Genomic DNA, 14885 nt, shown 5'->3' with positions numbered 1-14885 from the left:
TGGCTGGTGGAAGTGAGAGAGAGGCATGGAGCTAGCAGAGCTGATTCATTGCTTTGTTTTCTGTTCAGTAGTAATCTGCTCTCTACTGCTGGGGGTTGGGATTAGGGTACAGAGTAGACTCAAAGCTCTTGGCCACCAAGTGTCTGGGCCCACCTCTCCTGCTTGTGACTTGCTCTGCTCTCTGCTGCTGGGGTTTGAGTGTGGAGCTTTCTAAAATCAGGGATCTGATCCTCTCTCTGAGCTCACATTGAACACAGGGGCTTAGCTATTGGGTGTCTTTATATCCCCCCATCTACCTCTCTTGCTAGTGATCTCCTCTGTTCTCTGCTGTTCGGTTTGGGGTGTGGATTGCTTGAACTCTGGGATCTGATCCTCCTTTTGTGCTCACTCTGACTGCAAGAGCTTAGTAAACACCATGAGAATGAAACTGGGTGAAAGGGGTGCTCATCATGGGGGGAAGAAGCCCTCCCACTGGGAAACCAGAGGCTGCTCTTCCTGAGCCCCAACCCAGCCTCCTCCATGGGAGTCCCATTCTAGCAGGGCATTACCAGGTGTCTTTGAGTCTTCTTGCCCTGCTCTGCCCTTGGAGCTTTCCCAAGAGCAAACAGAATTTAGCAATGTCCAGACACCAGCAGTTGCTAAAACTCTTTGGAGAGGACTCCTCGGAAAAGTGGTTCAGAGATGGGGGGGAAGCCTCTTCCCCTTCCAGATCCCAGCTGCACCAAGTACACCCATATCTGGCACCTCCGAGTGCCAGAAAGCAGCTGTGTCTAGTCCCACCTCCTTCAATTGTGAAGCTCCATTTCCAGGCCACCCTGTGGAAACATTTCTGCACCCTCCCAAGTGACCCCATGTGGCAGAGTCCCAGGTGTGCCATGTCAATGTCTGCAGGGGTACAAACACATAGCACATCTTCCTTCATTCTCCACAGGCACCTGCAAAGGGTGCACCTCACTTTGTTGCTGCCAGAAGAAGGAGTGATGGCCCATTCCCTCTCTGCAGGTGCTCAGGGTGGACTTAGGGCTTCAAGCCACCACATTTACATATGTCTCAGAGCTCTGAGACACCATGTCTACATATGTCATTGCACACTTTGAGGTATGGCAGTCAGGGCTGGACTTGAAGCTTTGAGCCACCATGTCCACATATGTTGATCCATGTCTTGGGTGTCAAAGTGGGACTCAGGGCTTCAAGCTGCCATGTCTACATACATCATTGCAACCTTTTGGGTTTAGGCATTGGAACTGGACTTGGGGCTTTCAGCCACCATATCTACATACATCTTAAAGCTTTGAGCCACCATGTCTACATGCGCCATTGTACACTGGTTTAGGTTTAGATCTAAGGTGGACTCAGGACTTTAAGCCACCACATCTGCATATGTCTCAGGGGGCTTCAAGCTACCACACCTAGAGTATGTCACAGAAGTGAGTACACCCCCTCACATTTTGTAAATATTTAAGTATATCTTTTCATGTGACAACACTGAAGAAATGACACTTGGCTACAATGTAAAGTAGTGGTCTACAGCTTGTGTAACAGTGCAAATGTGCTGTCCCCTCAAAATTACACAACACGTAGCCATTTCAGGTATCCTAGATACAGGTATTTTTTCTGCCCAGATCTGAAGTTCCTCTGAGTTCAGACAGCAGGAGGGCTCTGAATCTGAAACACACGCCTGGAAAAATAGCTGAAAGTCAGCTTCTGATCTATATACACCCGTAAGACAAGTAACTGAGCCTAGGCAAATCACAAGCTTCTGATATTTAACTTCACTGTGTTTCTGCTTTGTACTGGCATAAGACTAATGCAGGGGTGTGCATCAGAAGTCCACTCTGAACACAGTGAGCAGGGGGCTTCTAACCTATCCCTCCCATCACTGTGTCAGTGCACAGTTTAAGACACAAAGAAGCTGGAGATCAGACACTTGTGATCTCAAACTTCACAGCATTCCAGCCAGCCTAAGACATAGCGATGGAGTGCTGTGGTGGATTAGAAGCCCACTCCTAGCTGATCCTGTGACCTCCCTCACCATGTCCCTGGGTTAAAGTGACACTGAGACACAACAGTGTTTCCCCAGCAGAAGATCAGAAGTCAAATCACATATGATGGGGGATCAGCTGGGAGTCTGCTTCAGAACTCCTGATGCAGCAAAGACTGTTTGTACTGAATGGTATGATTAGGGTATGAACACATGATCCGATCACCAGTCCGATCACAAGTGGCTGACACTGTCAAACACCAGTGGGTGTTTAAGCCTTCCTAGTACTGATTACTGGCCCCAAACTCTGAAAAATCTTCTCCCACTTTTTAACTGTACAGTCCAAGGTTTTTTTTGTAGAAAAAGCCCAGCAGGAACTCATTATCATATTATAAAAAAGTTTTAAAAAGGCAGTCCCCTGTGCAAGCGCCAGCTGTTTTCGACTCTGGGGTGACGTTGCTTTCACAACGTTTTCACGGCAGACTTTTTACGGGATGGTTTGCCATTGCCTTCCCCAGTCATCTACACTTTCTCCCCAGCGAGCTGGGTACTCATTTTGCCGACCTTGGAAGGCTGAGTCAACCTGGAAACGGCTACCTGAACCCAGCTTCCACCGGGATCAAACGTAGGTCGTGAGCAGAGAGTTAGGACTGCAGTACTGCAGCCTTACCACTCTGCGTCATTATACCACACCCCTAACATTAGCATATTAACTCATTAACGTATTAGGCCATACACTCATTAGCATATTAGGCCACACCAGCTGGGATAACCAAGTGCAAGTGGAACTGGTGGTAGCTGGCTCCCACTCCTCCCCCACCAGTCACCCCTCCCTCCCTCCTTTCATGCAGAAGCTGCAACTGCTCCCATCGGACCTTTAAAGGCACCCACATTCCCAGCAGCAGAGGACAATGCCCACCACTCAGGCTCCACAGACAAAGGAAGGAAGGAAGGTCTTACCGAGGGAGGGAGGGAGGGAGGGAGGGAGGGAGGGAGGGAGGGAGGGAGGAAGGAAGGAAGGAAGGAAGGAAGGAAGGAAGGAAGGAAGGAAGGAAGGAAGGAAGGAAGGAAGGAAGGAAGGAAGGAAGGAAGGAAGGAAGGAAGGAAGGAAGGAAGGAAGGAAGGAAGGAGGAACCTGTAGTCTGGAGATTAGCTGTCATAATGGAAGATCTCCAGATCCCACCTGGAGCTTGGCAACCCTAGCCTGCTGCCTTAGATACCAACTGTTTCCTCCTGCATGTCAGCCTGTTGCTGACACCATGGAGTGGAAAGGCCCTAACGTGCTGCCTTGCAATGACACAGGTGCCACTCAGCTTGGCTTGCTTCAGGGCAGGGTTGCCAGCTCAAGTTTGAGAAATTCCTGGAAATCTGGGGGTGGATCTGAAGAGAACAGACTATCACGAGGCATGCTCTGACATACAACCCAACCTCTGGAGCTGCCATTTTCTCCAGGGCAACTGATCTCTGTAGTCTGGGGATCAGTTGCAATTCTGGGAGAACTTCAGGTCTTACCTATAGGCTGGCAACCGCCCAGGACCATTTCCCCTTCTCAGTGCATTCCTGCTTTGAAATAGCCAGCAATGAGGGTGGGGTAATGCTATAACCACAAAATGAGGGAGCACTTGCATTCCCCCAGGGATTTTCCAGATCCCTGAATTTTCAGGGTTTTTTTTTCCCTTTTAAAGCAAATCAGTACCTGGAAGGCAGACCACCAAAGACTCTGCAGAAGACAGCAGAAACAGGAAGCGGGGGGGGGGGGAATGGAATGAGGAGGGGAAATAAATGGAACCAGGAGGGAAAAGAAATTGAAAGAAAGAAATGGAAATCAGGGGGAAAAGAACAAAGAGGGGTAGAAATGGAACGAGGTGGGCAAGAAATGAAAAGAAGGGAAAAAAGAACTGTTTTACTCACCACCACATGCTGTTGCAGGGCCCCAGGAGGCCGCTACGTGAGGTGACTGGGTCCCCAGAATGCTGCATGTGACCCCGATGACGGGAGGCCGCCACTGGAGCATGGTTGCGCCTCCCGAAGGCAGTGGGCAAAAGGCAGCCACTCAGCCGGGGCTGGGCCCCCCAAAGGTACCAAGCGACCCAGGTGCTGGGAGGCAGCTGCTGAAGTGGGGCTGGGCTCCCCGAAGGCACCAAGTGACCCGGGTGCTGGGAGGCAACCACTGAAGTGGGGCTGGGGCCCCCGAAGGCGCCAAGTGACCTGGGCACAGGGAGGCAGCTGCTGAAGCGGGGCTGGGCCCCTGAAGGCACCAATCGACCCGGGTGCCGGGAGGCAGCTGAAGTGTGGCTGGGCCCTCTGAAGGCAGCAAGTGACCTAGGCACTGGGAGGCTGCCCCGTGAGTTCGGCTCGGCCTTCAGTGCAGCAGGCAACAGATTCCAGGGTGGAGCCGGAACGCTAACGCAGGCAGCCGAAACACTTCCGATGCAAGCCAGAACTCTGTTCTGGTGCGTTCCAGCTTAAAAAAAGCCCTGGTACAGTCAAATGAAAGACTTTTCTCTCCTGGAAAACTATTGAACTGACATTACAAGATGGTGCATATAAAATCCTAGAACAAGTAAATAAATAAAAAAATTAACACTAATAAGTCCTATGATGCTATTATCTACCACTTAATACCCAACACAGATTCAAACGTTATCATATGTCTTTTACCCATATATTTGCCATTGCATTCACTTCCATAGTCTTCTCTATCAATGAGTCTGGAGAGTCAAGGAATCTCTTCCCAGTTACGATTCCAGCATTGTTAATTAGGATGCTAACATCACCGACTTCCTTTTTGACCTGTAACAAAAAATAATAAGCAGAGTCAATACATTCAAGCAATCACAAGAGAGCTTACTTAGCATTATACTGTTAAGAAGTGCAACAATTATCTCCAAAACTGGACTCTGCAAATAATCAGTTTTACACATGTCTTCACATTATTAAGGGATTGTTCTCTCAGTGTTTCATTTTGCCTAAGACAGTCCAGGCATTTATCACATTTTTGAACTTGAACTGCAGTGATATATTTTATGTTATTTGGTTTTATGTTGCTTTATCTTATATGGTTTTAATGTTTCAAGTCATCACATCCTTTGGATGAGCAGCCACTAAAAAATCTAATGAAGAATAAATAAATAAATAGTGACCCTTTAGTGACTTAATACTGAAGAGAGCAATACTGTTGTGTACTTAAAATTGCTCATATTTTGAGTAGCAAGTTTATAGTCACTATGGCATCTTTGTGAGTAGCAATGTAAAATTGCTTTAGCATTTTTCACGTAAAGGTTTTGCAAAAGACCTACTTCTGCCACTTAAGTTGAAAAGAAAACATCTGCATGCAGTGAGCATGGCTAACGACAGCACTCCTGGGTTTGAAACAACCTGATGAACACAGAGTTGCCAGGTCTGGGTTGAGAAATACCTGGTGATTTTGGCAGTACAGCCTAGATAGGCAGGGTCTGGAGATGGGAGGGACCTCAGCAGGGTATAATGTCATAGAGTCCGCCCTCCAAAACAACCATTTTATCCGGAGGAACGGATTTCTGTAGTCTGGAGATCAGATGTAAAGTGGAAAATCTCCAGGTCCTACCTGGAGGCTGGCAACACTAGAAGAACAGAAGCAAGGAACTAGAACATACTAAGAAATTCTCTCCACTGATAAAACAGACTCAAGTATCTGCCCAAAACATTTCTAGAAATTGAGATTGTGTGGGGGAAAGTGGGGAAGTGGCAACTTGCTCCACTGTTTTTTGTTTACCCACACACCCTCCTTCCAGTCACTTTTGTAATAAAGGAGCTTACTTTGGGTCCTAGGGCCCTACTGGAAGATACTGCCTAGTGGGGCATTCAAAGGGAGTTCAGCATACTTCCTCAGACTCAGTGTTTCTCTGCTTTAACAGGAATCCCCTCCCATTTTTATGCATTTGAGAGTGACCTGTGCTCTAAAATATGGCTCTGATGCTGCCATTTGCCCCTTGCAGTTATCATGATTGCAACAATTTAGTTACCTCTTTGCAATCTGAGCTCACTTTATTAATAGTTTTGTATTGTCTGTCGGGGACAGCACACATATATACATACAAGGTAACTTCCTCCTAGCATTGTCAGTGAAGCTATTGGGTCACCCTTTCCCTTCTGAAGCACCTCAGAGACCGCATCATTAGCTTTAGCACTTGCTTTGCAAATTGGTTATCAACCCATAAGTCTGAAGCATTTGGATACAAACTGTTTGTGACTGAATCGGACAGCATACAGTCAATGGAAAAAACCCTTTTTAACACAAAGATTTGCACACACTGAATGAGACAAAATGTGAATTGATATCTCATACAGGGCAAAGTGAGTATATTCTATTGACATTTGTCGTAGGATCCTTGGCATGTTGCTTTACTGTTAGCATGTTTTCCATATATGTTCAGAACTGGTACACAGTACTTAACATATAATTGCATGTGACAGGGAGGACAACAACAACTTGAGTAAATAAGGTCAGAGCAAATGATGCTTTCCACAGGGACACTATCCAAAACAACCTTTTTCAACATGTGATCCCATTTCTGACCTGTAGATATAACTACACTGTGCATTTCCACATACTCAATTCATGCTTTTGGAAAGCACATGGAAATTCCTGGCCAGGTAGTGGTAGCAAGCAACATCACAGATAGGTCTGTACAGCTCATTACAGGGAGATGGATCACTTATCATGGAAGGGCTTAGTGTGAGTTTTCTGTTTTAAAAAATGAAATGCTATTTCAGACTATTATCACACAGATGGCTTAAAAAAACTCAAGTGCAAAATATGAATGATATCAGAGGGTCAAGCCCATTCCCTATCCAAAAAATTCACCTGAACCTAACCCTAATGGAAGATGCAGTTGCATCTGCAGTTGTAACATAATTGCTTCCAGTATTTACACACCAGAGTCTGGTGAATTTTAAGGAGGCAACCACATGTGGCACACTGTCAAAAACACAAAAACAGTAACAAACCAGAAACAAACGGAAGTATTAAGCCATTAGATAATGTCATGTTCTGCCATATACAATACCTCGGAGATGCTACAGACTGGCTTTTTTTCTGCATCTGACATCAGTAAAAGGCTGACAGCACTATACTGACCTAGTGGCTTCTTAGAAGAAGAAGAAGAAGATATTGGATTTATATCCCGCCCTCCACCCCGAAGAGTCTCAGAGCGGCTCACAATCTCCTTTACCTTCCTCCCCCACAACAGACACCCTGTGAGGTGGGTGGGGCTGGAGAGGGCTCTCCCAGCAGCTGCCCTTTCAAGGACAACCTCTGCCAGAGCTATGGCTGACCCAAGGCCATATCAGCAGGTGTGAGTGGAGGAGTGGGGAATCAAACCCGGTTCTCCCAGATAAGAGTCCGCACACTTAACCACTACACCAAACTGGCTCTCTTCTTACAATTAGAGCAAAGCACAATTTTGTAGGAAACTGTAGTTATTACATTTTTACCTCCTGAGTTATCAATATGTTGCAGCAGCAAACTTGAAAGTGATAATAAACTAGGCAAGACAGATGAGCAATGCGAAAGATCACCTGTAATTGAGAATTACCTGATCTGCAACTCGATAGATCTCCTGCTTCTTGCTACAGTCACACGTGTAGTCATGCACTCTCACATTTCCATTTTCTTTCACCAGTCTGGCTGTCTCTTTGTTCCCTTCTTGATTAATATCCCACAGAACCAAAGTGGCTCCAAGCTTCGCAAATTTTAAAGCCATAAGCCTTCCAATTCCACTTCCAGATCCTGTTATAAGCACTATTTCACCAGCAACACTCTTCTTTCGTACAGGGATAAATAATAAAAGCAAAGACTCCAGAGTCAGATAGAGTAACTTCACAATAAGAAGGAGCGTTTCCAGGAAGAAGTTCATCTTACAGAAGATTTTTCCAAACAGCTGTGCAAAGAAAGTCAAGTTTAAAGATTTGGGTTAATATGAGATTGCAGTTGAGACATGTGGGTAGCCAAGCGAATTAAAATACAAATTTGATACAGTACCATCTAGCAATAAACCCAGCATAAAATAAGCTATATTGTGCAACTCGTATCATTTTGCTTTCTATACTATAACATGCTATCAAAGCTGCCCACACCTGTCCTGAGAAAACCTGAACCTGAGACCTTGGAATAAGCACCTTTGTTGATAATATAACCAAGCTTGCCCTGGGTTTGGACCAGGGAACTCAGTCAATGCCACCGTAAAGCTAAAATAGGCTTTTATTCTGAAGAAAGTAAAGCAAAAGATTAAAAAACAATATAGTACAAGTGAAGGGTTCAGGAATACAAAAATAATAAAGCTGACTTCTTGGATATATTTAGTAAAAAAGCCTCTTGCAGGACAGATCTTATATTTTTAAGGCTTTAGCAAATTCAGTCCAAAATCAAGAAACATAGATGTAATACAACATAACAGCTGAAGGTAACAGATAAGGGAATGGATGGATGAGGCAGAATAGACTACATTTACAGAAAACTTAGGTCACTGATTTTCAGTCCTCTTTCAATCAGTCCCTATGAGGAAGCACTGAAGAGTCTGGGACTTTTCAGTTTCCTATGGGCCCTTAGGATAGAATGGAGGGATCATGCCGCCTCTGCAACATGATGCTAGAGAAGGGGATTTAAACTTTAAACCTAGTTTGCCTAGTGGCAGGGTTGGCCCTACATATAAGAGGCACCCCCCTGGGTCCAAAAATCACAGGAATTCTCCAGCTCACTCTCCTCTACCTGCCTGCCAGGTTTGGTGAAAACTGGACTTCAGGGGTCTGAATTCCAAACAAGATGCCTCAGGAAAGCACTTTATGGGGAGATGTCAAGCACGCATTCAGGAGTGTATAGAACTGACTCTGGGTGAGCCAGAGCTAGTGTATAGAATTGACTCTGGCATTCAACTTGCAGTGTACCACCCCCCCCTCGAGATGCCCCTCCACATGCCCACAAGTTACACGTGGGTTGGACTTGGGGGGGTTGACTTACGGACCCCTAAATGAGGTGCCCCCACAAAAGTGCTTTTTGGGAAGATGTAAAGCATGGGTTCAGGAGTACACAGACCAGACAACCCTTCATCCAACTGAAATGTGATCACTGGGCAGGATCCCATCTGTGGGAGCCCTCTGCATGCTTGTGGGTGCCTGCTTCTACCTGATCCTACCCTCCCTCCATGGACTGTCAAAGTAATTATTGAGCAGGGCCTGGGAGCCACCTACATGCTTGCAGGTGGCTGTTCCTCCCTTGATCCATCCATTACTGACACAGTGACTGATCGGAAGGGCAAACACTTCTACCCTGCCTGGGGCCGGAAATCCACCTGCAGAGTGCTGGCCAAACATGGGATGCTAAAGAGAGTTTGGCTATCTGGCTGGTGTATTGACTGCCTAGAGCACCAGCAGGTACCCTTCTGTGCCTGTTGAGGCGGGGCTAGGATCCGGAGTTCCTCAGATTTTTAGTTCTGGGGCGACTTCAATGTCCATGCTGATAACACCACCTCTTTATAAGCCTCAGACCTAGTGTCATCCATGGCAGCACTGGGACTCTCTCAATCTGTATCAGGTCCTATGCACCAAGGAGGCCTCACACTGGATTAGATCTTTGGGATGGGGATAAAGGTGGACCTGGATGCCATTGATGCAGTGCCATTGTTGGACCATTCTGTTCTGAAGGCTTGTCTGAGTACCTCAACCCCTCCCTGCTTAGGCAGAGAGCTGATTTATGCTCACCCATGGAGACTGGTGGATCCAACTGATTTCCAGAATGCTATATGGGATCCGATACTCTTAGTGACTCGTTAGATACACTGGAAGAGAACTGGCATGGCTGTCTGTCTGAAGACATTGATGATATCACTCCCGACACTCTCTCCACTCCTGTTCCAAACTAGCCCTTTGATATACCATGGAGCTATGGAGGATGAAACGGGAGTTGAGACAGCCACAGCAAGTGTGGTAGTGGACTTGTGATAAGAACAACTTACAGGAGGTTTATGAAATTCTATGAGATGGCAATGAAAGCCGCAAAGAAGGAATTCTATGTTACTCACATTGCATCCACTAGCTCTAGCCCAGCACAGTTATTAAGAATAATCAGACCATTAAATTAATTAAATCTAATTAAATGAATTAGATTAAATCCATCGAAGACAGAGGTCCTGTCCCTGGACTGAGGAGGTGTAAGACTAGGGGTCCAATTCCCAACTCTTGATGAGGTTTAAATACAGATGCCAATAGTAAAAAGTTTGGGCATGTTTTTGGAAGCCTCATTATCCATGGAAACCCAAATAACAAACGTTGCCAGATCAGCATTTTCCCATCTTTGTCAGGACAGGTAACTGACTCCCTACCTTTTTTCTTGCAAGTTAGCCACAGTGATCCATGCAATAGTCACCTCCAGGCTGGACTACTGTAACTCACTACACGAAGGGCTACCCTTGAGACTGACCCAGAAACTTCGTCTGATCTAGAATGTAGCAGCGCATGTTCTCACAGGAACACCATTAAGAGCTTGCATACAACCAGTGCTCTGCCAGCTGCACTGATTCTCAGCTGAATACCAGATCAAGTTCAAGGTTCTGTTTTTGACCTTTAAAGCCCTATGTGGTCTGGGACCACCATACCTTAAAGACTGCAGCTCCCAGAATGTTCCCCAAAGACTCTTAAACTCTATGGATCAACATCTTCTTGTGATCCCCAGTATGAGGGATATCCGCTTAGCCTCAACCAGAGCCAGAACTTTTTCAACTCTGGCACTAGCCTGGTGAAACATTCTCCCAAGTGAGATCCAGGCCCTGCATGACTTAATGAAGTTTCACAGGGCCTGTAAAACAGAGATGTTCCATCAGGCCTATGGTTGAGGTGGTGATATATTTGTACAGGCCTTCCCCCCTGCTCTTGCCCTATTCTATCTTGGCTTGACTCTTGTCCACCCACCTTCTTTAGTATCATTTACCATCTACTTCCATGCATATGTGGAGCCTATCCAGGAGCAGATATATATCATCTTGTATCACTGACTGCTGTCTGATTATTTAATAATAATTGATGTTAAATTGGGTTTTAGTGATTGTTATATTTATGTTTTTAATTATTGTATGTACTGTTTTATTGTACTATTGTAACCTGTCCTGAGCCTTGTTGGTCTGGGGAGGGAGGGCTAAAAATCAAATATAATCATTCCTGATATGTTTGTTGGTCTAAATTCCTTCTCGAGTCCATTAACCCTCTTGGGCATAGAGTTCACCAGAGATTCACAGGTTGCCATTGGAGTCCTCTTCCACTCCTCCATGACGATGTCACATAACTGGTGGATGTTAGAGACCTTGCACACCTCCACCTTCTGTTTCAGGATGCCCCACAGATGCTCAATAGGGTTTAGGTCTGGAGACATGCTTGGCCAGTCCATCACCTTTACCCTCAGCTTCTTTAGCAAGGCAGTGGTCGTTTTGGAGGTGTGTTTGGGATCGTTATCATATAATGGTGGCCACACAAAATATTGATACTTTGGGCCCCATTTGGACATTATCACTTAGGGATATACTCACTTTTGTTGCCAACAGTTTAGACATTAATGGCTGTGTGTTGCGTAATTTTGAGGGGACAGCACATTTACACTGTTATACAAGCTGTAGACTCACTACTTTACATTGTAGCCAAGTGTCATTTCTTCAGTGTTGTCACATGAAAAGATATACTTAAATATTTATAAAATGTGAGGGGGTACACTCACTTCTGTGACATACTGTCTTCTGATGTAATTTCGTAGGGCCTGCAAGACGGAGCTGTTCTGCAGGACCTTCGGTTGAAGCAGCGGACATCCTTATTTCCATCTGCTTGGCCTCTCTTGCCTGTCACGATGCTATACTATTTTATCTTAATTTATTATTTCATCTCTGGGTCTACTGCTGTACTGATATATAGAATGGAAACCATCACCTGTGATTTATGCGCTATTTGTTTTATTGTATTTTATGGCTTTAGTAGTTTTTAATTGTTTTAATTCTTGTTGTGATCTGCCCTGAGCCCGCTTGTGGGAAAGGGTGGAATATAAATTAACAAAAATAAATACATAAATGAAGTACTGGCATTAAAGTTGTGAGTGGGCATAAATTAGTTTGGGGCCATCCTTCCTAAGAAAGACAAAAATGTGTGAGCCAGACACTAAAAAAACTGTGAGCTAGCTCACACTAACTCAGCTTAGAGAGAACACTGCTACACAACTGATGGTTTTGGACTTTCACTGTGGACCAATGCACTCATCTACAATCAGTGACTTTTGGGATGAAGAAGCTGTGTTGCCAAGTCAGGAAGGTTGAGTTAAGAATTGGTCCTAGAAGACATAAAAGGGCCAAGTGAGAACAAAATTGATATATGTGGAGAAAATGAGGCCTCAGGAAGAGGAGGAAGTGAACCAAGGAAATGAGTGCCAATAAGGTGAAGTGTATAAAAACAAATTTACAGGAAATTTAAGGATGAAAAGGTACATAAAAAGGTCAAGGTAATTCCCGCCCTGTGCAAGCACCAGTTGTTTCCGATTCTGGGGTGACGTCACATCACAGTGTTTTCACGGCAGACTTTTTATGGGGAGTGATTTGCCATTGCCTTCCCCAGTCATCTACACTTTCTCCCCAGCAAGCTGGGTACTCATTTTACCAACCTTGGAAGGAAGGCTGAGTCAACCTTGAGCCAGCTACCTGAACCCAGCTTCTGCCAGGATCGAACTCAGGTCATGAGCAGAGAGTTCGGACTGCAGTACTGCAGCTTTACCACTCTGTGCCACGGGGCTGCTGAAAAGGTACCTACTGCTGGTATATTTTGGGCTTCAGCTGTGTAGAACAGCTATGTCTGAATAATTTAATGTACAAGCTATATTAAGGGAAGTATTTTAAATACAAAATATGCTGTAATGAACTACAAGATTGTATATTGTTGGCAGTAAATATTTTGGAATTGCTTGTCTTGGTGTCTTGCCTGCCACAGAGAACATGGGGAGTCAATAAGGCTTCTTGTTCTCCTTGGCAGACCTGCTTTCCTTCTAAGAGCTGCTGTTTGTCATTGACTGAATTGCTCAACACTTGGAGAAAAAGCAAAGCCAACTCAAACCCAAACAAATATAAACTCAAACAAGGTTTAAGAAGAAAAGCAGACAGGGTCCTGAGACAACTGCTGACCAAGGGAAGAAAGGGCTGCAGGCTGCAGCAGCATGACCCAGAAGAATGAGAGTGGAAGAAAACCAGGGAGAATGGACTGATTAAAGAGACACACAGCCAGTCAGAACACAGAGAAGGGTGAAATTCACATATAAGTTTGAAAGAGACAGCCAAAGAGACAGTACTTTACATCATTTATCTATTATATACTTCCAACCATTCAATATATCTATGCTCAAAAATGTGTCTTGCTAATTCTAAATTAATTGAAATTTATTCTCACTCCAGTTCCCTTAAGACTTACAACAGCTTCACAGGCAAGCTTGCAGTTTCTATTCTTTCTTTTTAAATTACACCTCCTCTTTTGACCTAATCAAACATAATTAAGGAGTGCAAGCAAGACACAATAACCCAACCCAGAAAATTCCGACAAAAAGATCTTTCCCTAAAATCATCTGGGTGTTTCTCTTACTGATGAAAGTTAAAGCAGAACTACAGCAGAATATCAAGAGGACAATGTAATGACTACTGGGGAATTACACAGCTTTAAGGTTGACAGTGAAGATACTGAAATTGTTCAAGATTTTGTAGTCCTTGGATCAATCATCCATCAAAAAGCAGACCGCAACCCAGAAATCAGCTGGAGATTTAATCAGGAAACAGCAGCCAGCCATGCCGGAACAACTAGAAACATCCTTAAGTGTAACAATATGTCACAGGAAACCAAGATCAAGATAATTCACACTAGGATAATTCATTATTATGGATTAATGTGAAAGTCAGACAATGAAGACAAACTCACAGGAAGAAAGCTGATTCATTTGAAATGTGGTGTTGGAGGAGATTTGAACTTACAAATAATGATAAAAAGAGTTCAAATTAAACCTGAACTCTCCCTGGAAGCTAAAATAACTAAACTGAGGCTATCATACTTTGGTCACATTATGAGAATACAAGATTCATTGGAAAAATACAACAGTGCTAAAAAAAAGTGGAGGACCCAACAGGAGATGGATTGACTCCTTAAAGGAAATCATGGGGTTTTGTTTGCAAAATATGAGTAAGGCTGTTAATGATTGGACATTTTGGAGCAGTTAATTCATAAGGTCACCATAAATTGGAAGCAACTCAACTTCCCTTAACCCTTTCAGCAGCATATAACATGGAAAGTGGCATGCTGAGATTAGGATATAAAGTAATTAGGGTTGGACCTTTTTTCTCCCTAATTGCAGACAGAAATTACACACTGGAGAGGGAATTAGTGAATTAGAACACTTCAAGAAATTAAATACTATCTCTTGGTCTATCTAAAACAGAGACCTGGACTACTGAACTGCAGTTGCAGGAACTCACACTGTGAAGTACTGATATGTCAGGTCACTATGGAAATGAATTCATGCCTTACATTGTTAAAACTTGTTTGTATTTGTTCATATTGCAGTATGACACTGTTTGGTACAACTGAGTTAAATTACTTTACTAGAGCATGTAATATGTAATTCGGCCATTAGTTTTAAGAGTACTTCATCAGCATTACTCAACTTCATATTCATAATGTTTCCTAAATTACTAATTACATGTAGTACTGAGCAGATTATGACATGCATAGTTTCAGGACCTCTCTTTACTCAGCTTTTCTTAATCCCTGCATTGCCACCATATATTATCAGATTGAGAAAATGATTCATATCAATGCCAAGGTACATCAACTTCCAGCAACAGCTCACTTTCTCTTCAGGATAAGC

At 44.2% G+C, this 14885-nt stretch overlaps 1 protein-coding gene across 2 annotated transcripts in view; it reads right to left on the bottom strand.

Annotated features, from left to right (window-relative positions):
* LOC132575200 (short-chain dehydrogenase/reductase family 16C member 6-like) overlaps window positions 1–14885 on the bottom strand; it is a 43130-nt gene that overhangs the window by 24422 nt on the left and 3823 nt on the right. Inside the window, exons 2-3 of one of the 2 annotated variants that reach the window (XM_060243753.1) lie at window positions 7558–7902; window positions 4643–4774 (exon numbers count right to left, since the gene is read on the bottom strand). In XM_060243753.1, coding sequence (XP_060099736.1) covers window positions 4643–4774; window positions 7558–7878 — 453 coding nt within the window. In that variant the 5' untranslated portion in view covers window positions 7879–7902. Of the gene's footprint in view, window positions 1–4642; window positions 4775–7557; window positions 7912–14885 lie in introns of those variants that run through there. The other variant, XM_060243752.1, reaches the window with a different exon arrangement.

The sequence above is a fragment of the Heteronotia binoei genome, chromosome 7 (genome assembly GCF_032191835.1).
Source record: "Heteronotia binoei isolate CCM8104 ecotype False Entrance Well chromosome 7, APGP_CSIRO_Hbin_v1, whole genome shotgun sequence".
NCBI classification, from domain to species: domain Eukaryota; kingdom Metazoa; phylum Chordata; class Lepidosauria; order Squamata; family Gekkonidae; genus Heteronotia; species Heteronotia binoei.
This window is presented reverse-complemented; position numbering and strand designations above follow the sequence as displayed.